At 59.7% G+C, this 23,101-nt stretch overlaps 1 protein-coding gene across 5 annotated transcripts; it reads left to right on the top strand.

Moving 5' to 3' along the window:
* The first annotated feature begins 1,104 nt into the window (after positions 1 to 1,104).
* Positions 1,105 to 22,847, top strand: D2HGDH (D-2-hydroxyglutarate dehydrogenase). Of its 5 annotated transcripts, none has more exons than XM_060151572.1 (10): positions 1,105 to 1,163; positions 2,317 to 2,684; positions 7,480 to 7,537; positions 8,968 to 9,107; positions 9,825 to 10,018; positions 11,153 to 11,321; positions 13,276 to 13,419; positions 14,718 to 14,860; positions 16,144 to 16,309; positions 21,665 to 22,847. In XM_060151572.1, the coding sequence occupies exons 2-10, from the start codon at positions 2,327 to 2,329 to the stop codon at positions 21,922 to 21,924; spliced, it is 1,632 nt and encodes a 543-aa protein (XP_060007555.1). In that variant the 5' UTR covers positions 1,105 to 1,163; positions 2,317 to 2,326; the 3' UTR covers positions 21,925 to 22,847. The 5 variants fall into 5 exon arrangements, with proteins under 5 accessions (XP_060007555.1, XP_060007558.1, XP_060007557.1 ...); XM_060151575.1 differs by having other exon boundaries at positions 1,141 to 1,163; positions 2,322 to 2,684; XM_060151574.1 differs by having other exon boundaries at positions 1,142 to 1,167.
* Positions 22,848 to 23,101: the final 254 nt, after the last annotated feature.

The following is a 23,101-nucleotide window of genomic DNA, read 5'->3' as shown; positions in this document are numbered from 1 at the left end:
CATCCCACAGAACATCCCTCCTGTCTGCCTCACCAAGAACTCTGGGACTGATGAGCCAGACACGTACTGGAGATGCCTTGGTAGGACACGTGGGGGCCAGAGGGTGGGAAGAGAACTCTACTCTGGGTACTAGGGACTGTGTTAGTTATTGTAACAATGTAATTGAGGGTATTCCAGGGCTGAAAGAGCAAAAAGGGAGCACTGAGGTAACAGCCACTGGAGGAAGTGGCTGCCATCCCTAAGTCGGCGAGGGGTGGGGGCAGGGTAGGGGGAGGAAGTTGGAGTCTGGGTTTGGCTGCTTGGAGGAGGGGCGCTGATTAGGATTCAGAGCTCGGAGGAGGGCCGGCCTCACGGCCACCTAGAGCAGGTGTTACTTGGGTGGCCCTGGGCCTCAGGAGCCCCGGGAAGGGGTGCCCCATGGAGCTGGGGCACCCCTGAGGGAACGTGATGCGGCTGGGAACTGGCACCCGTGCTGCTGGGGTGAGGAACATCCCTCAGCCCGGAAGCTTCCCCCCTCCCTTTGTCCCCCTTGGGTGGATGCACTGGAGCTGCAGACGGCAGCCCAGCACCGGGCAGGTGCAAACCTGAAGGGGCCGGAGGAGGCAGCAGGCCGGAGAGGCTTCTTCCCTCCTGGTGTGGTTCAGGCCTTCCTGCGGCCGGGTCACCAACCCAGCCCAGCTCCTCTGAGGCCCCATCACTGAAGAATGCTTGGGCAGGCAGCTTCTGGAGCTCCTCGGGTTCGGCCTGCCTGCAGTGCGTACCTGACCTGCAGAGATGTCTGCCCTTCTGCCAGAGTGGGGGCCCGGGCGTCCCTGGGGCAGAGGAGGGGGGTGAGCCAGAGTCCCCTGGGGACCGCCCGTAGGACGAAGGAGTGAGCAGTTACGCTCTCACCCGGGGCCAGTCCTCGTGGAAGGGGTGGGAGGGTGCGCTGGGACCCCCACTAGCCGGTGCCAACGCGGGTCAAGGCCAGCTGACCCCACGTGGAAGCTGGATCAAGCTGCGCACCAGGGCGCAGGGGGCTGGAGGCATCAGGGGCGGGGCCCGGGGGCGGGGACGGGGCCCGGGGTCGGGGGCGGGGCGGGAGGCCTCCGGCGCAGGCGCAGTCCCGCCCGTCCAGCCCACTCTGGCTGCGGCGGCGCGAGGCCTGCGGCGGGGACGCGGACGTGAGTGCGTGCGCGCGGCCGCTCGGGGTCCGGGCTGAGGGGCTGCGGGGCTGCGGGGCGCGGGTCCGGGGCGGCGGGCGCGCGCAATTGCGGCGCGGCGGGCGCCCGCGGGGTCCTTGGGTCCGACCGCCCGGGCGGGTCCCGTCATGTGATCGCGCAGGCCGCGCGCCCCGGCCCCTCCGGAAGAGCCGGGGTGACTCAGCGCCCTCGGGTGCGCCGGGGCCACCGCGATTAGCCGTTGCTTCCCAGCCGGGGGGGCCCCTCCTGGCCCCGGGTGGTCACCTGTGGGCTGGCCCGACGGCCGTGGCCCCAAGCTCCTGGTCCCCGTCGGGGGTCCCAGAGAGTTCCTTTCCTGAGCTCGCCCACCTGTACTGCGTACCCCCTAACGGTGAGGGTCACCGTCCGTGGTTCATTTAATCCTCATCCCCACCGGTGAGGCACATGCTGCATCAAGGCACAGAGAGGCTCGTTCGTTTTCTCAGGGTCACACAGCGGGTGTGAACCCACGCGCGAACGCTGCCCTCGGTGCCGACTCAGGTTGTCTGAGCATCAGGTGACGTGGAAGTATCCAGAAAACGGCTGCTGCACCCCTCCCGCCTCTCCGGGGGGCTGCAGGGCTGCGTGGCGTTTGTGCGAATCCCGGCTCTCCCACCGTGGGCAGCCAGAGGAGCTTCCCCCCGCCCCCACTTTCTTTGATTCCGTGGTTCTTAAACTTGTAACATATCCACGAAACATAAGATTTATCATATTAACCATTTTTAAGTGTACAATTCAGTGGTATCTGTCCCTTTCCTTTTAGCACCTTAACTCCTGGTTTGTTCTGAAGGAAGGGGGGTGAAAGGGAGATACGGTTGTTGCAGGTGTTACAAGCTGACACCCAGGGGGAGCCTCAGCCAAGGGCGTACATCTCAGTGACTTGTCAGGAGGTGACTGCACACTGCATCAGGGTGAAGGCCTCGTGTCCCTTGTCCCCCCCCAGCCCACATCTCCCGGGTGGCCCAATCTCACTCCGCCACCACCACTGTGGAAAGTGTTGTCTGTTTCTGGACCTTTCCTGGGCCTGGGCTCTGCCGAGGTCTCTTCCCAGCAGGTGCTTCCCTTTCCGTTGCTCTGTAGTATTCCAGAGTTCCAGGTCCAGTCACTTGCTTTTCAGGGCAGGAGCGATGATGTCCCGTCTGGCACCCAGGCGGCCTGCGTGGCTCTTCTGGTGGCAGGCGGCCTGCCCTCAGGGAGTCTCCGCACAGCAGAGGACATGGGCAGGGGCGTCCAGGATCCCTGGGACAGGCAGCCCTTGGGGGGCCACGGGCACCAGCCCCCTCGTTCGAAGAGGCAGCTCCTCGGCATTCTCCTGTGCTCCCGAGGTGGTGCTGACCCGGGAGCGCTACTCCGTGCGGCGGCTGCCCTTCTCCGTGGTGTCTGAGGACGACCTGGCTGCCCTGGAGCGCATCGTCCCTGGCAGGGTCATCACAGACCCAGAGGAGCTGGAGGCCCCCAATGTGGACTGGCTGAGGACGGTCCGGGGTGAGTAAGGGTCTGTTCATGCTTCACACTTGGCGGGGTGGGTGGGCTTGAGAAACAGCGTGAGTTGAGGTGAGGCCGGTGAGGAGCTCTGGGTGGTGGCACATAACGCTTTTCTTATGCACGATGTCTACACATTAAAAGATGAAACAGCGCCTCCCCCCCGCCCCCCCCCCCCCCCCCCCCCCCCCGCCAGCTGCTCAGAGGTGGGTGTGTGTGTTAACTACTGCTCACTTCCCCTCAGCGCCTGCATTAGTCTCCCGGGGCCACCTGTGTAACAAAGAACCACAAACCAGGCTCAAAACGACACATTTATCCTCTCCGTTCTCAAGGCCAGAGTCTGAGATCCAGGCGTGGGCAGGGCTCCCTCCAGGGGGCCTGCGCTGTGACCGGCCGCGGTGGGTGTGCAGGCTGCCTCTTCCAGCTCTCGGGGGCTCCAGGAGACCTCGGCTCGTGACAGCATCACTCCAGTCTCTGCCTCAGGCCTCTCCCCTGTGTCCCCTCTCCATTCTCCTGTGAGGATGCCTGTCCTTGGATTGAGGTCCCACCCTAATCAGGATGATCTCATCTCAAAGATCCTTAATTACACCTGTAAAGACGCTTTATCCGAATACGGTCACGTTCGTGGGTTCTGAGGGGTGGGAGGTGGACGCATCTTCTGGGAGGTGGACGCATCTTCTGGGAGGCCTGTTCTCCCCAGTGCAGCTTCCTCTCCTCCACTGTACCAGCGCTTCTCCTCCTGGACCCAGCGCACCCTCTTGATAACAGAGATTTCCTAATACCCTGTGTTCTCTTCTGAAATGATTTCAGAGATTACGTGACCTACTTCCGTGATGTTCTTGCTACAATATTAAGGAGAGCTAGAAGACAGGCAATTTACAACGTGGGGGCATATTTAAACCTGTAATTCCAGGACACGCTGGGCGGCCAGGTCCTCAGGCTGGGCCTGGATCCAGCGCACTCGGGTCTGAAAAAGAGTAGTGGAGGGTGTGCTGTGCTGTTGACTCGGACACTCTGAGGGCTGTGCTGCCGGCGGGAAAACCTCCGAGTGAGGTTCCAAACCACAGTGCAGAGTCTTGAGCGAGTGGAACTGGGGCGGAGGCGCAGATAACGGGGCGGTCCTGCCCCTGTGGGAGGCCCGAGACGTTGGACAACCTTCGGCTCTACTTCTCTGCTGGGGCGCCCTCGAGTGGAAGGGCGTCCAGCCCCGCCCTGCCCACAGGGGCGGCACTGCCCTGCTGAGAGGCCCCGCCCAGCAGGCAGTGATCCTGGAGGCCGGAGAGGGTGATGCCCGCCCCCGCTCCGCCAGGCCGGTCGCGGTCCCGCCTTGGTGCTACTGTCTGGGCGGACAGACCTCAGTGCCCAGCCCCACGCAGGGCGCCCCACCTGCTCGTCCCCGAGGCCCGCGTGCCCATGCTCTGGGGTGTCCTGAGCCGGCGGCGGCTGCAGTCTCCTGGGGGCCTTCCTCCCCATCAGCCACCTACCTGGGGGCTGGGCAGTGGGCAGCCTGCCCTGCGTGCCCATGTGGAGGACCCCTGCGGGCTTCCTGTCTCCTTGAGTTCGGGGGGCCGCGCTGGGCCTGCTCAGCTGTGAGTCCAAGGGCTCAGGGCCCAGCGGCTGCTCAGTGGGCGTCTGTTGGGGTACTTGGTGAATTTTTGTCTAAATACCCCTTTATGCGGCTTTCTTTTGGAGAGAAAGCCTGTCTAAATTTTTGATCATTTTAATCTCAGAGTTACGTAGAAAATGTAAGCTAGCAAAAGCTGATTAGGGTCTTTTAATTTTTCTTAAAAAGTGAGATTTTATTTGAAATGGAAGCTTATTGAACATTTCTTCCTTCAAAACTTAGACCACTCGCTCATGGGTTAACCCTGCAAACTTTGCGCCTGCACCGAGTGAAAGGCTGGGGCCCTGGATGTGCAGAGGGACAGGAGGCTGACCTGGGGGTGGCAGCAGGAGCAGGGGCTGGGCTGCGCTCCACATGGCCGTGAGCGCCCTGGAGGCCCCCCCAGCACAGGCCATTTTCTCCGACCTGGGAAAGCCTCTGGAAGGGCGTGCCTAGAGCAGGGACAGCCAGCCAAAGCCTCAGAGCAGGGCTGCACTGGGCTCCTTGGAGGAGCCATGAGACCTGAGACCGCATGAGCGGCCCGAGTGGATGGCTGGCGGGAGGAGGTCGGGGAGGGGCGGGTCAGCGAGGCCTCGAGGGCCCTGTGTGTCCTGACCTTTCCTGCCCGCTGATGGGGAGTGCGGCCGGAGGGCCACGGCGGAGGGGGCCGCAGTGGGTGTGCGAGGGCCCGGGTGCCCGGGCGGGGGGCTGGCCGCTGAGTAACGGTTGGCTCAGGTGTGTCTGGAAGGGAGGTTGGCTGACGGCTGGATGAGGGTGTGAGGGAACGTCGGCAGGCACGCAGGGACATTTGGCCTGAGCAGTAGCAAAAACTGGACCCGTCTGCTGAGTTGATGCGGAGAGTGACCGGAGGAGGGTGGATCTGTGCAGGGAGAACCAGGAGTTTGGGTTTGGACGTGTTCCTGTGGCCACGCAAGGGGGCCTGTCGGGCCGTGGAGCAAGCTAGTCTGAGGTCTAGGGCGGGGAAGCAACGGCCTTCCGAGGAGGCTGATGACCGCTGTGTCCAGTGGAGGGGCGAGGGGCCCGCCGAAGGGGCGTGGCACCAGGGGCCGGGGGAAGAAAGGCAGGGAGGTGGGGTCGTGGGGTCAGATGCGGCCGCACGGACAGGCTGAGACGGGCCACATGGGCATCCTTGGGGACACGTGGGAGGTTCTCCATGGTGTGAAGGGGATGCATGCGCCCCTGGAGCCGGTCCTGGGGTGTGAGGGGCCAGGAGGGTCAGAGAAGTGGGTGAGGCTTGCAGGGCTTGGGGGTCAAGTGAAGGGACTTTTCGTCTTTAGTTCTAGGATGAGAGCGCCGTCTCAGCAGGTTTGTGGTGTCATCGGGGATGAGCAGGTGGAGAGGGAAACGTGGATGACACAGGGACAGGAGGGACGTCCTCGAGGAAGCGTCGGGGGGCCACAGTCCCAGGGGTTGTGCGGATGCTGGAGCGGGGGCAGCCTGTTCTGCGGGCCACTGGACGCCCCGAGGCCAGGTCTCAGTCCTGCTGTTGACAGTCTCCATGGCCCGGCCAGCAGGCTCCTGCAGAGGGCGGGCAGGAGGTCCTGGGCCTCAGCTCTGCCCCGTCGTGTGCAAGCAGCCCCGACATACGACACATGCAGGGGGCGGCAGCCTGGCATGCTGTGCTGACCCTGAGGTCGGTGGGCACTGACATCCCCAGGACTCGCTGGGAGACCGAGAACCCGGGGCGCCGCCAGGTTTGTGTGCGTGAGGAGGGCGCCTGGACGAGGCCCCAGGGGAGGAGGGCTCCTCGCACCCCAAGCCCGGAGGCATCCTGAGGGAGGGAGAGGGGTCAGTGCCCTAGGGCTGCAGGGGAAGCAGAGACAAGAGGCGGGAGTGCCGGAGCAGCTGCGCCAGGAGGCCAGGAAAGCGGATGGGAGTGAGGCATCTGGAAACGCTGGGATGCTGCAGGTGGTGGGTGGGGTGCTGAGCGAGCCTGGATCCAGGGCGGTCCCCCTGCAGGGACAGCCCCAGAGCACTGTGAGGGTGCTGAGAGGGAGGAAGGCCGCAGCGGGGTGGTGTCCGGAGCCTGTGCAGCCGGGCTTTCCACCTGTCCCCTCACTGGCCTGCGCGTCCCGGCCTGTCCGGGCTGGACACTCCTTCCCTCCAGTCCTGGGCGGTTCCCCCGAATTGCCTCTGATGATTCTCTGCTCTGGGCTCCGTTCTCTTTGTAGGCTCCCCTTATTAACACGTTGGACCGTTTTCTTATCCTTTCCCCCGTGAGAAAGTAAACTTCCCAGGGGCGGGAGAACTCGTCTGTTTTTATTCTCTGTGCCCATCACAGGGCACAGAGGGTGGGCGCTCAGGTGTTGCTGAGAAACAGTGTGTGAGTGAAACCGACAGAGCCTCGGGGGTGACCAGGGTCCCTGGACTGTGCTGTCCTGAAGGATCTGGGTGCCAAACAGCCAGCTGCCTGGGCAGGCACAGTCCATTTGATGAACAGCAAGTGAGAAATGGCTTTCAGAATAAAAAGGGTAAGGTAGCAACCACAGCCCGCTCTCAGAGCTCCATGAAATCGCTGGCCAGCAGGAACACCTGCTAGATGCCCTGCTGCCCTCCTGCAGCCTCTTAGCCACTTAAAGTACTGATACTTCCCACAAAATTGAAAGGGTGGGAAGACACTTGATTGTCTTGGAGACAGTGGTCAGCAATGCCGACAGACGAGGCCACGCTGGACATCAAATAAATCGTGGCAGCAAAGAGTTGTAACCAATGAACAACCTAAGAACCCATGAGCCCGCCCGGCTGTGATTAAATAGCCAAGGACACAAATACATGAGAGGGAAGGGGATGGATGCATTTAGAAACATCACCTCTGGTACCTGTCCTGAGAACAGATTCAGGTAAGGATGATTCACAGGCGACCGTTTGCGGGGCGACAGGGTATCGACGTAGCCTCAAGTGTCTCTGCGCGAGACCCGTATTAAATTACAAGGGAAACCCAGTAACCTTCAGTGGGGAAGGCGGGCAGACGCCCCTACCCTGGGGCCCTGCCAGCCTGCTTCCCAGGGCCCAGCTCAGGACCACAGACCACCACCCGCTGGCCCTCCGCCCCCTCCAGCTGGAGACGGGCCGCTCCTGCCGTCGGGTTTTGGTCCTTGAGGTTTGTGGGCCAGCTCCGCCAGGAGGTGGGACGCAGCCCTGCCGCGGGGTGACCACGCGGCTTCTGTCTTGCAGGCTCCAGCAAGGTGCTGCTGAGGCCCCGGACGTCCCAGGAGGTGGCGCACATCCTCAGGTACACGCCCTGCCCACCCTCCCTCCTGCGTTGCTCACCCATGGTTTCCTCACAGGCACAGGACACAGAGCAGGCAGACCCCGTGAAGTGGACAGTGACCGGGGCCGGGGAGGTGGCGGGGGCAGTGCCAGCCTGAGCAGGGCTGAGCCCGGAATCTTGGACCCTTGGGGTACCAGCTGGGCCTTGGGTGGGGAGCGGCTGCAGACTCGAAGGGCAGGGCAGGGAAGGAGACGGACCTTTTGAGAAATGTGTTCTTTGATGTTTTGTATCAATACGTTCTCGTGTTGATTATAGAAAAATTGGAAAACGTACAAAACCATAAAGAAAAAAAATGCGAAAGCAGCCAGTAATTTCCCCTCAAAGAAAACCACCGGTGACATTTTGGTGTGTTAGCTCAGCATCTTTCTCGCGGGGGTGAGGGTTTTTAAATGTTACCACGTTGTATCTACAGTGTCAGAGTCTTTTTTCCCTTCCGTTTGGCAATATCCGTGCCCATTTCTTGTTGCTAATTATTCTTCCACGCCTCTGTCATTGCATGGAAGGTGTGCGCCCTGTGAGTGCTTTGTCCCCATGGTGGCACGTTGAGGTGTGTCCAGTGCTTCAGAATAGCTGGCAGGTGGGCGGGCGCCCCGGCCTTCTCTGTCAGAGCCACGGCTGGAGGCTGACTGCATGGCAGGTGACTTTTTTTTTTTTTTTTTTTTGCGGTACGTGGGCCTCTCACTGTTGTGGCCTCTCCCGTTGCGGAGCACAGGCTCCGGATGCGCACGCTCAGCAGCCATGGCTCACGGGCCCAGCTGCTCCGCGGCATGTGGGATCTTCCCAGACCGGGGCATGAACCCATGTACCCTGCATCGGCAGGCGGTCTCTCAACCACTGTGCCACCAGGGGAGCCCGGCAGGCGGCGTTTTTGACGCACGTGGGCAGCCTGCCTCTCGGGGCATGTGCCCTGCTGCCCAAATCCTGACCCAATGGGGCGCTTGTCGCTTCAGGCCTTTGCACAGCGGGAGCCTGGTTGGGGACGAGGTGCTACTGATGAGTCTGATGTAGGTCTGGAGGGTGGTGGGCGAGGGAAGGGCATGCGGCCAAGGTTAAAGGAGAGAGGAGACGTGGGGCGTGGAGGTGGGAGGGAGCCCCAAGTGCCTGGGGGCTGCGGTTCTTCAGGTAACAGGGAGGGCTGCAGCTGTTGCTCGGACTGTCTGTACTTGGAGGACTGGCATCGCAGGGCAGCCGGGGCCTCAGCCGTGCTCTGGGAAGATGCTGGCCGCCAGCTCCCCAGGTGGCTGTGTGATGGACGTTTGTCCTGTCAGACTCCCACTGTGCGTGGGGGCCGAGGAGGCACCCCCTCGAGGCTGCGGCAGGAGGGCCCCGAGAGTGTCCCCCGGGCCGGTGGTGTGGGAAAGGCCCTGACGCTGGTCCTGTGCGTGTCCCAGGTACTGTCACGAGAGGAACCTGGCCGTGAGCCCACAGGGGGGCAACACGGGCATGGTGGGGGGCAGTACCCCCGTCTTTGATGAGATCATCGTGTCCACCGCCCTCATGAACCAGATCGTCAGCTTCCACAACGTGTCTGGTAAGGCCAGCTGTCGTCAGGACCATCCCTCTCAGCTGCGGGGCTGGGCCGTGGGGAACCCGGGCCTGGGGGGGGCCCAGACGCCACCACCACTCCACCCGAGCCGGGCCCCCGGGTGCGTCTGGAGGGGGGTTGTTATTTAGTTGGTTACTGGGATGACTCACCTCCTGGGCTTGACCTGTTCCTGCGGCCCCTTCAGATTGACATTTCCTGGCCGTGCCGGCCCTTCCCGGGGCGTGCAAGGCGTCTAAGGCGCTCCGTGCTCATGAAGCTCGGGGCTCCCCAACGGCGAGTTGGTGCCTCGGGCAGGACATACGGGTGGATCGTGCTGTCTGGCAGGGGCACCTGGACACTGGGCGGTGTCGAGCAGCACCCTGGCCTCCACCCACTCGATGCCAGCGGCCCCTCCAGCCCAGATCGCCTCCAGGATTGTCACGTGTCCCCAGGGGCAGAATCACCCCCACGGTCGAGGGCCACGGCCTCGTAGCAGCCCTCCGCTTGCGGCTCCCTGGCGTAATAAGCGCGTGGGCGTGGGTGTGGGTGGTGTGTGTGGCGTGTTTCTCCTCCATTTCGCCTCACTGTTGTTTTTCTTTTCTCATGAAGGCATCTTCTGGGGAGGGGGGGACACGCCCCTTTCCCCCTCGCCCGGGTTCCGGTGCGCGCCCCTTCTGGGGGCCCTGAGCTGAGAGCCCCACGGGCGCTCTGGTTGCTCGGCAGGGGTCCTGGTCTGCCAGGCGGGCTGCGTCCTGGAGGAGCTGAGCCGGTACGTGGAGGAGCGGGGCTTTGTCGCGCCGCTGGACCTCGGGGCGAAGGGCAGCTGCCACATCGGGGGGAACGTGGCGACCAACGCAGGCGGCCTGCGGTTGCTGCGCTACGGCTCGCTGCGGGGGACGGTCCTGGGCCTGGAAGTGGTGAGCTGGGGACACTGTCGCGGCTCAGCGCTGGCCCTGCTTCCAGGGACACCTGGCTGGGCTCGCTCTGGTCCCCAGGTCGGTCCCAGGGTGGCTGACTTTCCCAGTGGTCAGCATGCGAGGTCTCTGGGTGAGACCCCCTGTCAGGTCCACCCTTGCTCCCTGCAGACACCTGGGGTGGTGCAGGCCCAGCATGGGGGCTGCCCTCTTGGGCCCCGGGTGGCACAGGTGCACGAGGCCACCTCGGGGATGGGGCCTTGTCCCAGCCTGGAGATCCAGGTTCCCACTGTACCAGCCCCGGTCTCCTCTCGGTCCCACCAGGGCCTTGGGGGTTACACGAAGCACCCCGCTTTCTGGCTTCCCACGAGGTGATGGCGTGTCCACTGCCCTCCTGTCCCTGTGAGGAGCTGCCGTGGGAAGCCCGAGCAGCTTCCCGGACCAGCAGCATTCTGCCCTCCAGCTTCCTGGTATCTCGTGCTCAGACGAGCCCCGTGGCGCCACTGTCACCACCCCTAGGGCTGTTGAGTCTGTGAAGCACACCTCAGGGCTTTCTAAAGCAAGGGCCCTCCGTTTACCCAAGGAGGGAACGACTTGCATCTGCTAAATCACGAGGTTCCTGTAGCTTTGTCCTCTGGACGCCGGTTATTTTTTATTGTAACTCACTTTCTCATTTTCACAAGCTGTTTCACTAAGCTTCTGACTAAATGAACCAAGCAAGACTCAGGACGGGCCTACAGAGCATGACTGCGGGGCCTGTGGATGAGCAGTGCAGGGGTGGGGGGCCTGATGCACTGCCACTCTCTGCCCTACTCCTCCCCGGGTGCGCCCTCCGGCACCCCAGGTGTGCCCTGCTTTGGGCCAGCTTCCCTTGAGAACTGGGCCCTGAGGTTCCTGATCGTGGTGGGGGTGGGGATCGTCACTGCACCCGGGGAGGAGAAGCCCCTCTTTCAGCCTGTTGGGGTGACTTCAGGCCTGGTGCCACCCTAGGGACCCCTGTGTTCCTGGACCAAGGTGGGGCGGGGGGCAGATGACTGGCTCAGCTTTCTCAGGGTGCCCTGGGCTGGGTCGGCCTCCCCAGGGCATCTGTTGGGGCCGTGGGCTGATGCAAGAGTGCCCGTCTCTGCTCCCTCCCAGGTACTGGCCGACGGCACCATCCTTAACTGCCTCACATCCCTGCGGAAGGACAACACGGGCTATGACCTGAAGCAGCTTTTCATCGGGTCGGAGGGCACCCTGGGGGTCATCACCGCCGTGTCCATCTTGTGTCCGCCCAAGCCCAGCGCTGTGAACGTGGCTTTCCTCGGTAGGTGCCCTCCGTCTGCCTCTCGAGCGGGTTCTCAGGCTGAGCTGCCGTGTGCGGTCCCTCCTGTTTCTCTGGGCTTCTCGCTGTTTCCAAAGGGTCTGGGACCTGGCCTCGTTGGTGTCCACGGTGGGGTCTGGGCAGAGCACACACTCTATTCTGTAACAAAACTGGGGCTTTGCCCGTTTTATCCACCTGGCGTTTGTTACTTAGGCAGCTTATGCAGTAAGATTCACAGGGAAATGATGTGGTTTGGCGCGAGATCAAGGGCATGAGTCTGTTCATCACAGGGTTGGGGGGGCAGTAATTAGTCCCCTCTGTAAGCCAGCCGCTGGCCTCCCCTGTCTTGGACCACCTGTCTCTGCGAACGCGTTGGGACATTTCCCTCGCCGGCCGTTCACGTTCTCTGCTTCCCTTCAGAGCAGGCTTGAAAAACGGGCTCACGTCTACTTTGTTCCGATCCCTCCATCACCTGTTTGCATCTCCTTTCCCGCCGTCGTTCAGCTGCGTTAGGTTAACTGCAGCCTCCGCTCCTCTGCTGGTCCAGAGGCCCATCTCTGGGAGGTCCCGGCACCTTGCCCGGCGGCGGGACGCAGGGGCCCCAGTGGCTCCCACCACGCGCGGGCTCTCGTCTTGAGCCCATCAGTCTCCGGTCTCTGGTGGTCCTTTTACTGTTATTTTCCACACGTGCCATTTTCTTCGTCCCCTGCGTCAGGCCTTCCTGCAGAGGCCACGTGCCTTGTGAACACGTCCTCCGTCGTTTCCTGTCGTGGACGCCTGCTGCTGAGTCCTCGCTTTGAGTCTGTCCCAAACCATCTCCCTTTCACCCCATTCTTGGAAGACACTCTGGCGAGCACAGGCTGGCATCTGTGCCCTTTCGTCCTGTTGAGGGCGCCCCTCCGCGTGGCTCCGTGGCTGTTGGTGACGCCAGCCAGCCGTCCTCTGCTGCCGCTGCTCTGAGGGACTCTCTCTCTTTTTCTTTGGCCGATTTAAAGATTTTCTCTTTACCTTTGGCGTTTTATGGGTCTCGGTATGTCGTGTGTGAGAGTACGTTTCTTTTTCTCTCTGGGTTTCCTGAACTTCTTAAACCCATGGCTTGGTTCTCCCACTTCCATAAGTTTCCTGCCACCCCCCGTCGTCAGCGGTTGCCCCCGTTTTGCTCCCCTCTCAGGACTGCGATTAGACGCACGATAGAGCCTATCAATCTGTCCACCCTCCCTGTGTCTTCCCTGCACCCGAGTTTCCATCCTGTCTCACTCTGTGATGCATTCTGGAAGGTTTCTTCTGATCTGTATCCAGTTCACTAACGCTCCCTGCGGCTGGGGTTCATGTATCGCCAAACCCGCCCTGTCCAGCCCTGCGTCCAGCCGGGGGTCCTGCACGTGTCCCTTGGGCCTCAGCCCCTAAGCTTCACTCGCGGGATCTTCTCTCCAGACCCTCCTCCCTGACTTCCACACGACCTCTCAGTGCCTTCCCATCCCTGCCCTGAAAGGCCAAGTGTGCCCACCCCTCCCCGCCTGCTGACATATCCACGTCCCCTCTCTGCCTTGGGCCGCTTGGTGGTCAGCTCCAGGCACCGGGACACCACGGGGAGCTCGGGGGTCAGTACATGTGCCTTGAATGACTTGCTGGGCCCTGGGTGTTGTCAGAGACGCACAGCTAAGCCGTTTTCCGGGGCGGCCCGTTGCTGGCCCTGTGTTTGTGGACTTTCCAAGTGGCTTTCCTGAGCGTCGGGGCTCTCAGGCAGCCTTTTCTCTTCCTCTTCGATGCCTGTGACCTACGATGTGGTGGCTGACCCGGGTGGCTTGTCCCGCTCTGCGAGGCTGCCCAGCTCAGCAGCGCCGTTGCCAGGAGACGGGTTGGTTTTGCTGCTTGAAAGGGGGCTCAGGTGGGCCCGTAGGTGAGGCCCTGCCTCTGCATGACCAGCTCAACTGTCCTTTTTCCATGTCTGTTGCAGGCTGTCCTGGCTTTGCTGAGGTTTTGCAGACCTTCTGCACCTGCAGGGGCATGCTGGGTGAGATCCTGTCCGCATTCGAGTTCATGGACGCCGAGTGCATGAAGCTGGTCGGGCTCCACCTCCATCTCGCCTGCCCCGTGCAAGGTACTGTCCCCGCCCACTGGCAGCGCCCACCGCCCCTATTGTGCCGTTTGATGTGTGGGCTGATCGGAGCCTCCGTCCCGTCCGTGAAGTAGGAGGTGGCAGGGAGCGTCGCCACGGTTCCGGCGTCCCTGTAGCTGTTGAGAGCAGAATTCTCCCTGAAATTCGTTTTACGTGCGCCCCCAGAGTTCAGTCAAAGGCTGTCGGTCGTGCCGTAGCCCTGGGGTCTTTGGAACAGCCAGATGCACACTCAGGGGCGCCCCCCCGGCTCCTGCACTGGGAGACGTGTCATCGCATGAAGTGCTGGCCCTCGGAGCTCAGCCAGCTCGTTCTGCTTTGCCAGTGAGCTCGTCATGCCCAGGTCTTTAGTCCGCGCTCTGTGTAAAGCTAAGTCCGTGCAGCTGTACACCTTGGTATTTTCACTTCTGGAATCGACCCGGAAGAAATGATCGTTGTCTTACCCCAGGCTGCCCTAACAGAACACTACAGCCTTAAAGAAGGAAATTTATTTCCCCTGGTTCTGGAGGCTGCAAGTCCAAGACCAGGGTTCCATCAGGGTTGGGTTCTGGTGAAAGTCCTCACGGGGCGTCTTCTGTGTGTGTGTGGGAGAGACCTCTGGAGTGTCTTCCTATTCCCATGAGGGCACCAGCCCTGAAAGATCAGGGCCCCACTCTTAGGACCTCAGTTAACCTGAATTACATCTCTAAAGGCCTAATTTCCAAATACAGTCGCATAAGAGGTGGATTAGGGCTTCACCATGGGAATTTGGGGTGGGCGGTTACACAGTTCAGTCCATAATAGTCATAAGTGTGGAAAGAACTTTATGCTTTAAGTTTTTACTGAGGCATTTGTTTTCGTATAAAATAGGAAACCACCTGTCCAGGGTAGAGAAATAAGACATGTACGACCGTTGGAAAGACGGAGGGTCCCTGGGGGTGGGGAGCGAAGGGTCCCTGGAGGGACAGAAGATCTCTGGATGGTTGGAGGGCCCCTGGGGTGTTATCGGCCATTGCAAAGCGCTGGGCCTCCCCTTTAGCACACAGTTTGGTAAGAGGGGTCCCTGGGGCGCCCCCACCCCATCCAGGCACCAAAAGTACAGCTTTGTGCTGTCTCCAGGGGGCCTGGCTTCTCTTACAGTGAAAGACCTATTTTTAAACTGTCTGAAATTCAACCCGAGTAGCCAGCGGCTGCTCTGTGGGCAACATGAGCGCCGTCAGGGGTACCAGAGCTGCGGCTGGCCTAGACCTGTCCTAGCTCTTGGCCAACTGCTTTCCCCTCCGCTTTCCCTCTGCCCCCTCCAGAAAGTCCGTTCTACGTCCTCATCGAGACCTCGGGCTCCGGGGCGGGGCACGATGCGGAGAAGCTGAGCGGCTTCCTGGAGCAGGTGCTGGGCTCAGGGCTGGTGACCGACGGGACCCTGGCCACCGATCAGCGGAGGATCAAGGTGTGTGAAGGCTGAGGCCCTCGTCCTTCCCGTGACGCCTGCAGTTAGATTGTGGGTTGTGGCTGAGCGTGAGCACGTGTCCCCAGCCGGGCCATCTGTCTGGGCTGGGTGCCCCATCCCTGGGGGTTGGTGCCACCTGTCTCGGTGGCCCCTCTGGTCCTGCCCTGTCTGGGCTGCTGGCTCCACAGCCCCGTTCTCAAACGTCGGTGCCAGGGGCCCAGCTGGGTGACACAGGAGGGGGCTGGGCCAGCATCCTTCCTGGGTGGGTGAGGGGTCAGGAGGAAGTCCCTGAAGGGACATTTTGAGCACAGATGGATGCGGGGTGGGGAGTGAGTTACCTGTGCGGTGCACAAAGGCCCTGAGGGGGCTGGTGCCTGCCGTGTTCCAGACAGAACTTTCTGGAGAGGGTGGGATTGGAGCACAGTGAGAGGGAGTGGGCAGACAAGGGGGCAGCAGGACTTGGGGCTGCACCAGGACGTGATGGACATGAGTGGGGCTCGAGGAGCCTCTGGGCACAGGGGACAGGCGGGACCGGCCGGCTCAGGCCGGCCGTGCAGGGATGTGGCTGGACTCCAGTTGTGTGCGGGCAGCAGGTGCTGAGTGACCCTCTGCTGTAGAAGTCTGTGAGAGAGCCGGGGAGATCCGGATGCTGCCCGGATGTTCCGCGGTGGCGAGGAATTATTGTTATTATTTCAGGGGTGATCATTGCACTGGGGGTATGTTAAAAAAGCAAGAGAAAGGAGTTTTTGCCTTGCCGAGGAGGTTGGTTTGCCGAGAGGTTTCCTGAAATGGGGAGTGGGGGGTTTAGGGCAGGGCAGGGATGAGGCCCAAGTGGGACAGGCATTCCCAGGCCCTCTGTTCTCTCACGCGACAGGGAAGGCGTTCTCGCGAAGGACAGCGTGACCATGATGAGGCCGCCCTGCCTCTCTGCTCCCTCAGTCCTTCCCCGTGTCCCCCAGCCCAGGCCCGGGATGTCCCCCTGTCTGCCATGGTCCTCCCGCACCTGCTCTCCCCCGACCCTCGCTTGGGGCCCCATGGGGGATCAGTTCTGATTGTCCCGAGAGGGGCCCTGGGTGCCTGGGTCCCGGGGGCCAGCCCGTGGCCTCATTCGGGGACCTTGTCCCATGTGGACTCTGGGACAGAAGCCACACACCTGTCACGACGCAGAACGTTTCTGTCACCCAGAGGGTTTCCTCGCCTCGCAACCCCGCGGTCACCCCACAGCAACGCAGCATCGCTGCCCTGCCCGCCGCAGGTGACCGTGCCCGTCCCCTCACTTCCAGATGCTGTGGGCCCTGAGGGAGAGGATCACCGAGGCCCTGAGCCGGGACGGCTACGTGTACAAGTACGACCTCTCGCTGCCCCTGGATAGGCTCTACGACCTCGTGAGCGACCTGCGGGCCCGCCTCGGCTTGCACGCCAAGCACGTGGTGGGCTACGGCCACCTGGGTGAGCGCGGCCCGCGGTGCGGGTGGAGACCCTGGGCCAGGAGGGGGAAGGACCCGCGTCCTCGCCACGCGGTCTCTGGGGCCGTCTCGGAGGCAGAGCGCAAGGTCTGGGCTTGGCTGGGCCAGCGGGAGGTGGGCCCTGAACGCGGGGGTCTTGGGGTTTGATGAAGGGGCCTCACCCCTCCCTCCTCAGACAGAAGGATCTTAAAAGCAGTTCAGATAATGATTTTTTGCAGAAAAGTCATGCAAAATGAAAGGAACTGTTTCATTCCCCTTCATTCCCGGCAGCCTTTGGAACTGGGCGTCTCAGAGCCCCGTCCACAGGGCAGGTGTGCTGGGGCCTCCATCCATGTCTCCAGGGCGGGATTCAGCAGTGCCTCCTGGGCTTGTGAGGGTCTGAAGAGGTGCGGTAAGGGTCACACGGTGGAGGCCTGGCCCTGGCCCAGCATCGCTCTGAACGCTTGAGTGGAGGGATTCCACTTTCAAGAATTGAGGAGGAACATTGGATTTGTCAAATGCTTTTCCTGGGCCTGCCCAGGTGCCCAGTGCTGGTTTTCCTTTGACCAGCCAACAAGGCTCATCACTCCAGACCTCTGAGGGCAAGTGGGCCTGTGTCCCAGGATAAGCCCAGCGTGGCCACAATCCTTTTTGTGTCTTGTTTGATCCCGTTTACTTATCCCGTGTAGGGCTTTCTCCATCCTGTCCTGTAAGGCTTCTTTCTTCTGTCCAGGCTGGATGTTGGTCTCAAAGTCCTAAAACGATTTGGGGGTCGTCTCTGGCAGAGTCTGTCGGGTTGGAATTACCTTCTCCCTGAATGTTTGGTAGAACTTGTAAATGAGGGTATTTGGGCCTGAAGGTTTTTGTGGGTATTTTTTTGCGGGGGAGTGGGATTGACTACAGAGAAATTTCTTTAACAACTAGAGGGCTCTCCTAGCTTTCCTTTTCTTCAGAATTGGTTGTGGTAATTTTTTTTCTGGGCATTAGTCCATCTCTTCTAAGCCTTCGAGTGTATTGGCATTACCTTGTTCATATTATCCCTCTTTTCCTTTGTGCCATGTCCAGCCTTTGCGGAGGGGGGCTGTTTAACTGCTCATTTGGTTTGTTTCTTGTCTCTGTTGACTGAAGAAAAATGCACAACCTAAAAGTTGTAAGTTAAGTTTTATTCGGGGACCATACTGAGGACATAGGATGGGAGGCAACCTGTCAGATAGCTCGGAGGGACGGCGTCAAAGAGGCAAAGGAGGAACCAGGATATAGAGGAGTTTTTGTAGTCGAATATCAAAATATTACTGCTAATCACGAAAAGCAGACCGCTGAAGTTAATGATTTTAGTGCTTTTCTTTTCTTTTTTTTTTTTTTTACATTTATTTATTTATTTATTTTATTTTTTGGCTGCGTCGGGTCTTCATTGCTGCGTGTAGGCTTTCTCTAGTTGTGGAGCATGGGCTCTAGGTGTGCGGGCTTCAGTGGTTGTGACTCACGGGCTTAGTTGTATCCACGACATGTGGGATCTTCTCGGACCAGGGCTCGAACCCGTGTCCCCTGCATTTGCAGGCGGATTCTTAACCGCTGCGCCACCAGGGAAGCCCCAGGTCCCACCCTGTCTGATGGCACTGTCATTATCTTTCGGGTCTGAATATTTTCTCATTTCCATTGTCATTGCTTCCTTGACCCATGAGGTAGGCAGTATTGTGTCTTTAAATTTCCAAACATATGGGAGTTTTCTAGCCATTTTAAAGATCATGGGCTTGTTGACTGTGCTGTGGGCAGAGAGCTGGGTGGAACTCATCTTCAGTTGCAGCGTGTCCCTGGCCCAGGGTGCAGCCAGTTTCCATGTCCGTTCGGTGGGTGCCTGAGAAGAGTGTGCTCCCTGCAGGCCCTCCGGGTAAAGTGTGCACTCTGTGCCGCCCCTTTCCTGGAACGTGCTCGGCTGTCGGCTGCCGAGAGGAGCTCTCGCTGTGACAATAGACCCCTCTGCTTCTCCTGGTGCCTCTGCTAATTCTGAAGATAGGGGATGCGGGCTGTCAGTTTGATGCCGAAAACTCGGCCTCGGTGACCGGTGCCGAATGGAATCTCGGAGACAGAGTTTTGGGTGAAGTAGAAAAGAATAGCTTTATTGCTTTGCCAGGCAGAGGGGGACACAGTGGGCTTGTGCCCTGAAAAACTGTGGGTCCCAACCCGGGAGGTTTTGGTGAGGAGTTTTATAGCCATGGTTCAAGGGTGGGGTTGCTGACGAGATTAGGTTGTGTGTGCAGGGCCTGCGCGCCTTTGATCTGGCCTCAGGTGGTCTTTTCTGGAATGAAGAATGCTGACATCTTCCATTTGTTGGGGGTTTTAGTTCTGTAAAGAGCTCAAATACACTGTTCTGTGTGTCCCTTGAGGAGGGACCAGGACCCTGGCCCAAGGCTGCGCTGTTGTTTCCTGGCCGCCCCTCCCTTGTCTCTGCCTCCCCTCCCTTCCCTGATTAGCAGCTGTTCGAATCTGCCCTTTGGAGCTCAGGGAAGGTCATGGAGGCAGAACAGAGAGGCTCCCTTGCCCAGGAGCCCCACAGGGTCCTGCTTGGTTTCAGTTAGAACTTGGACTTAGAGGGCATCTTAGCAAAGAACAGTACACCTTTGGAGATGGTACAGATGAAGAAAGAGGACAGAACTTCTAGGCAGCAAATTGTGAGAAGGTGCATAAACACACAGGGAGGCTGATGGACGTGAGGCTTGTGTAGACCAAGGCCAGAGTTGTCTCAGGTGGGTACCCTGACCTTGCTGGAATGTGGGGACACCTTTACACACTCGTGTCCTGCTTTTAGGTGGACGGAGGGCAGAGAGCTTTTCTTGTGCCTGTTTCTTTTCAGTTGCCTTCAGCTCAAAATAATCCTTATGCCAAAGCAGGCTGTTTTGAGGTGGCATATTTTGTAACTTACATAGACTGTAATTACTCAGTGACCTGGATTCGTCTGACTTTGGGCCTTCTGTTTGTCCTTCATTTCTTCTATTTCTTTTTCTCTGATTTATTACCTTCTTTTGGTTGGTGTTTTTTCTCGTATAACTTGTTTCCATTTACTAATGAGGGAATTGTGCCTATCTATTCTTTCGGCAGTAGCCCTAGAGTTGTAGCCTTATCAGGGCGGCCCTACCTTAGCAGGGTTGGAAGTTAATCAGTATCATGATCCCCCTACCAGACAGTGTGGTGGTTCATCTTGTGTGTCAGCCTGGCTGGGCTGTGTTGCCCCAATTCTTGGTCAGACACCAATCTAGATGTTGCTGTGAAGGTATTTTTAAGATGAAATGAACATTTAAATTGGCAGACTTTGAGTAAAGCAGATTACCCTCCATGATGTGGGTGGGCCTCATCTAAGCAGTCGAAGGCCTGAAGAGGAAGATACAGATGTCCCCCGACGGGGAGGGGATTCTCCCCACAGCCTCTGGACTCGAGCTGCAGCGTCTGCTCGTCCCCAGGTCTCCAGATGCTGGTCCGCCCTGCAGGTTGGACTCCCACATCCCCACAGTCGTGGGCCAGTTCCTTAAAATTGACCTCTCTCTGTCCCTCCATCCTCCTAGCCCTCTCCCTCCCCCCAACCCCCACTCTGTACATTGCGTGCATCTGCAGGTGTCCTACTGGTTCTGTTTCCCTGAAAGCCCTGATCAGCACTTGGGACCCTGTCATTTTGGTGTCACCATCTGCTCCTGGTCACACACTGTGTTTTGGAGTGTGTTCCATCGTGTTTTTTAGCCCCAGATAGCAGCAGTGCTGTTGTTATTACTCCACGAGGTCAGTGTTTGTCTAGACTCACCCACACCTCTGGTCCTTCTTTGACCTGGGGTTACAGCCCTGCCTTTAGAATTGCCTCTAGTGTGGGAAAGTAGGTGACAGCATGTCTTGGGTTTCATTTACCTGAAAATGTATGAATTTTGTTTTTTGGTGTTTTTTTTTCCGATGGATTTCAAAATTCTCTGTTGACAGTTCTGTTCTCTGCAGACTGAAGACATCATTCTGCCGTCTTGACTTCTGTTGCTGCAAAGTTAGCTGTCAGCGAGTGTGGTTCCATTGAAAGGAGTCCATTTTTTTCCTTTTTGTTCCTTTTAAGATCTTTCCCTTTTCCTCGGGGTTCCTGGGCTTCACTCTGCTTGGTTTAGGTGAGCGTTGGCATGCCCTGCTGGGGTCTGGTGGGCTTGGCTTTTAGAAATCGCTCCCCTGTGGTCTCTGCAAATATCGTCTCTCCCCGCCCGCCCCTTCTCTCTGGAGCTTCAGTCGAGGGCTCACGATGTCCCCACGCGTCTGTCTGTCTTTCCTGTTGTCTGTAGCTCTGATCCTCTGTGTGCTTGATTTGTTTTCCATTTCATTAATCTCTCTTTGCTTGTTGACATTTCAGTGACCGTATTTTTCACTTCTAGAAGATCAGCCTGGGTATTTAAAAGCTTTCCCTGGTCAGTGTCTTATATTTTTTTCTCTCTCATTTCTTTAAACACGTGAAACATTTATTTCCGTTTCTGGAAATCACCAGGTCGCAGGTCCTTGCAGGTCTTGGTCATCATGGTTTCTTTTCTGTGTGTTTGCAATTTGGGGCTCATGTATCTTAGGCTTGTATCTGTGGGAATTAGTTGAGGCCGAGTTGGGGTGATTTGCCTGTGCAGAAGGTGGGGAGGGTGGGAGTGGGGCTGGGTCGCAGCCCGCAGCCAGGAATGGCCTTGGGGCCACGGGGGCCCTGTGAACTGTGCTGCAAGCCCATGCAGGCTGGCTGCTGGTGTGGATATCTGAGTGTCAGTGGAGATAAGCTTATCTCCACCCCCCCCGCCCCCCGCAGTGTTTCCCTTGGGAAAGACCCTTGTTTTCAGAGCCTTCACCCTGAGGGTATCAGTGGGAACCACTTTTGGTGGGAGAGGGATCCCTGGTTTGCTCCCTGCATTTGACAAATGTACATGGAGGGAGGGGGTCTAAGAAGCCCCAGGTCACAGGGTCAGAGGCCCCCAGGTCACCTGGTCCGAGACCTCCTGGGCACTGGGGACCCAGGTCTGTGGAGGCATCGGTGGTCCAGCCTGGGGCTCTCGCAGGTCGGGTGGGTGTTCGTTCCTCTCAGTCTGGAGCCCTCGGGGAGGGGTTGGAGGTTAGACTGTGCGGGTGGAGATGGGGGGCTGGGGAGAACTTGGAGAGAAACGTATGTGAAGCCAAGGGAGCTGCAGCCCCCAGAGGAGGGGAGTGGTCACCAGCAGGTCAGTGGCCAGTGACGTGAAGGTCTGGAAGCCGGCTGTGAGGGCAGAGGTGGGTGGGGCCGGCACTCCTCCGGTGGCCTTCAGGCAGGGCAGGGGCGGGGCTGGGGGCTCTCGGGAAAGGGGGGCCCAGCCTGACCTGCGCGTCCCTCCAGGGGACGGCAACCTGCACCTCAACGTGACGGCAGAGGCCTTCAGCCCGTCGCTGCTGGGCATCCTGGAGCCCTACGTGTACGAGTGGACGGCCAGGCAGCGGGGCAGCGTCAGTGCCGAGCATGGCCTGGGCTTCAAGAAGAAGGACGTCCTTGGCTACAGCAAGCCACCCGAGGCCGTGCAGCTCATGCAGCAGCTCAAGGCCCTCCTGGACCCCAAGGGCATCCTGAACCCCTACAAGACGCTGCCCACCCGCACCTGACGCCCGCTACGGTCAGCGGGAGACTTGGGAGGGGGCCTCGATCCTTGGCTTTGCCTGTGGGGCGCTCCCGCAGGCCTGGCGTGGGCTCACAGGGCCTCCATTCGACGGAGCCAGTGGCAGGCGGGGTGCCCGGGCCCGTGGTTGGCGGTGGGGAGCTGGCCCTGTGGAGCCTGGGGCACGTGGCTCTCGGCAGGATTCCTCCGGGTGCTCTGCCGGTTCTGTTGGGTGGGCCGAGTGGAGAGGGCTGCCCCGTCCTCACTCCATCCTCATGGCGGGCACTCCGTCCCTTTGCAGGTCCTGGACAGGCCAGGTGGGTGAGCCATTCTGCCCAATCAGAATAGACCAGGTCGCCCCTGCTTTGCCTGTGGCCCCTGGGATTCCACCTTGTGGGGTGCAGCTCTGGGAGGGGGCACGGGTGGTCCTTCCGCTGGTCCCCACACAGCGTGAGCCTCCAAGGTGCCCTGGGCAGAGGTGGTGAACTCCATGTGGGCAGCAGAGCACCGTGAGGTGGGTCCACGCGGAGCTCTGACCAGCAGAGCCCGGGCCGTCGGGCGCTTTACAGATGACTTTTAGTCACATTTGAGCCAGTGACAGGAATGCCCCCCACCGTGGAAGGTGTCATTTCCCCCGTTTTCCAGAAGGCCCGTGAGTTGGCAAGACCGTTGTTGGAAGACAGGCATTGGTTTCTTGCACTTGGTGGTTTGCTGTGATGTGTCCTTCCGGTTCTGCTTTGACGACGAATGTCAGTAGTGCCGGGTGAGAAGCCCCGCCCGGCACAAGCATCTTCAGTCACCCCGACCGGGTCCTCCCCATTGACCTTGGTCCTTGGGGCAGCTGCTCGGGCTATGCAGACAGTCTGGGAGGCCGGACACGTTTTCTGTTTCTGGCTGCCCTGAACTTCCAGTAAAAGTGGGAATAAATCACGATACTCTCCTTTCTTCTGTTCTTAGAAAAACAACCTCATAAAAGCCCAGGTGAAGTGCCCGTGTACCCTGCTCCTCAAGCACCCAGCGTCAGCGACCCGGGGCCTGGCAGTCTGTGTGTGGGGACAGGGCATCCCTGTCCCCGTCTCCCATCCCCATGCCACATCCCCCGTCCCTGTCCCCCACTGTGTGGCTTGGAGCCCCGCCTCATCGGGCCGCTGAGGCGTGGTCTTACGTGGGTAATGTGCAGTGAG

Source organism: Lagenorhynchus albirostris, chromosome 6 (assembly GCF_949774975.1).
Source record: "Lagenorhynchus albirostris chromosome 6, mLagAlb1.1, whole genome shotgun sequence".
Lineage (NCBI taxonomy): Eukaryota > Metazoa > Chordata > Mammalia > Artiodactyla > Delphinidae > Lagenorhynchus > Lagenorhynchus albirostris.
Note: the sequence above shows the minus strand (reverse complement) of the source record. Positions and strands in the feature narration are given on the sequence as shown.

Coding starts and splice junctions, on each gene's coding strand:
- D2HGDH (XM_060151572.1), top strand. CDS start 2,327: ATGATGTCCCGTCTGGCACCCAGGCGGCCTGCGTGGCTCTTCTGGTGG. Junction 2,685..7,479: donor CTGGCTGAGGACGGTCCGGG/GTGAGTAAGGGT, acceptor TCTGTCTTGCAG/GCTCCAGCAAGGTGCTGCTG. Junction 14,861..16,143: donor CCGATCAGCGGAGGATCAAG/GTGTGTGAAGGC, acceptor CCTCACTTCCAG/ATGCTGTGGGCCCTGAGGGA.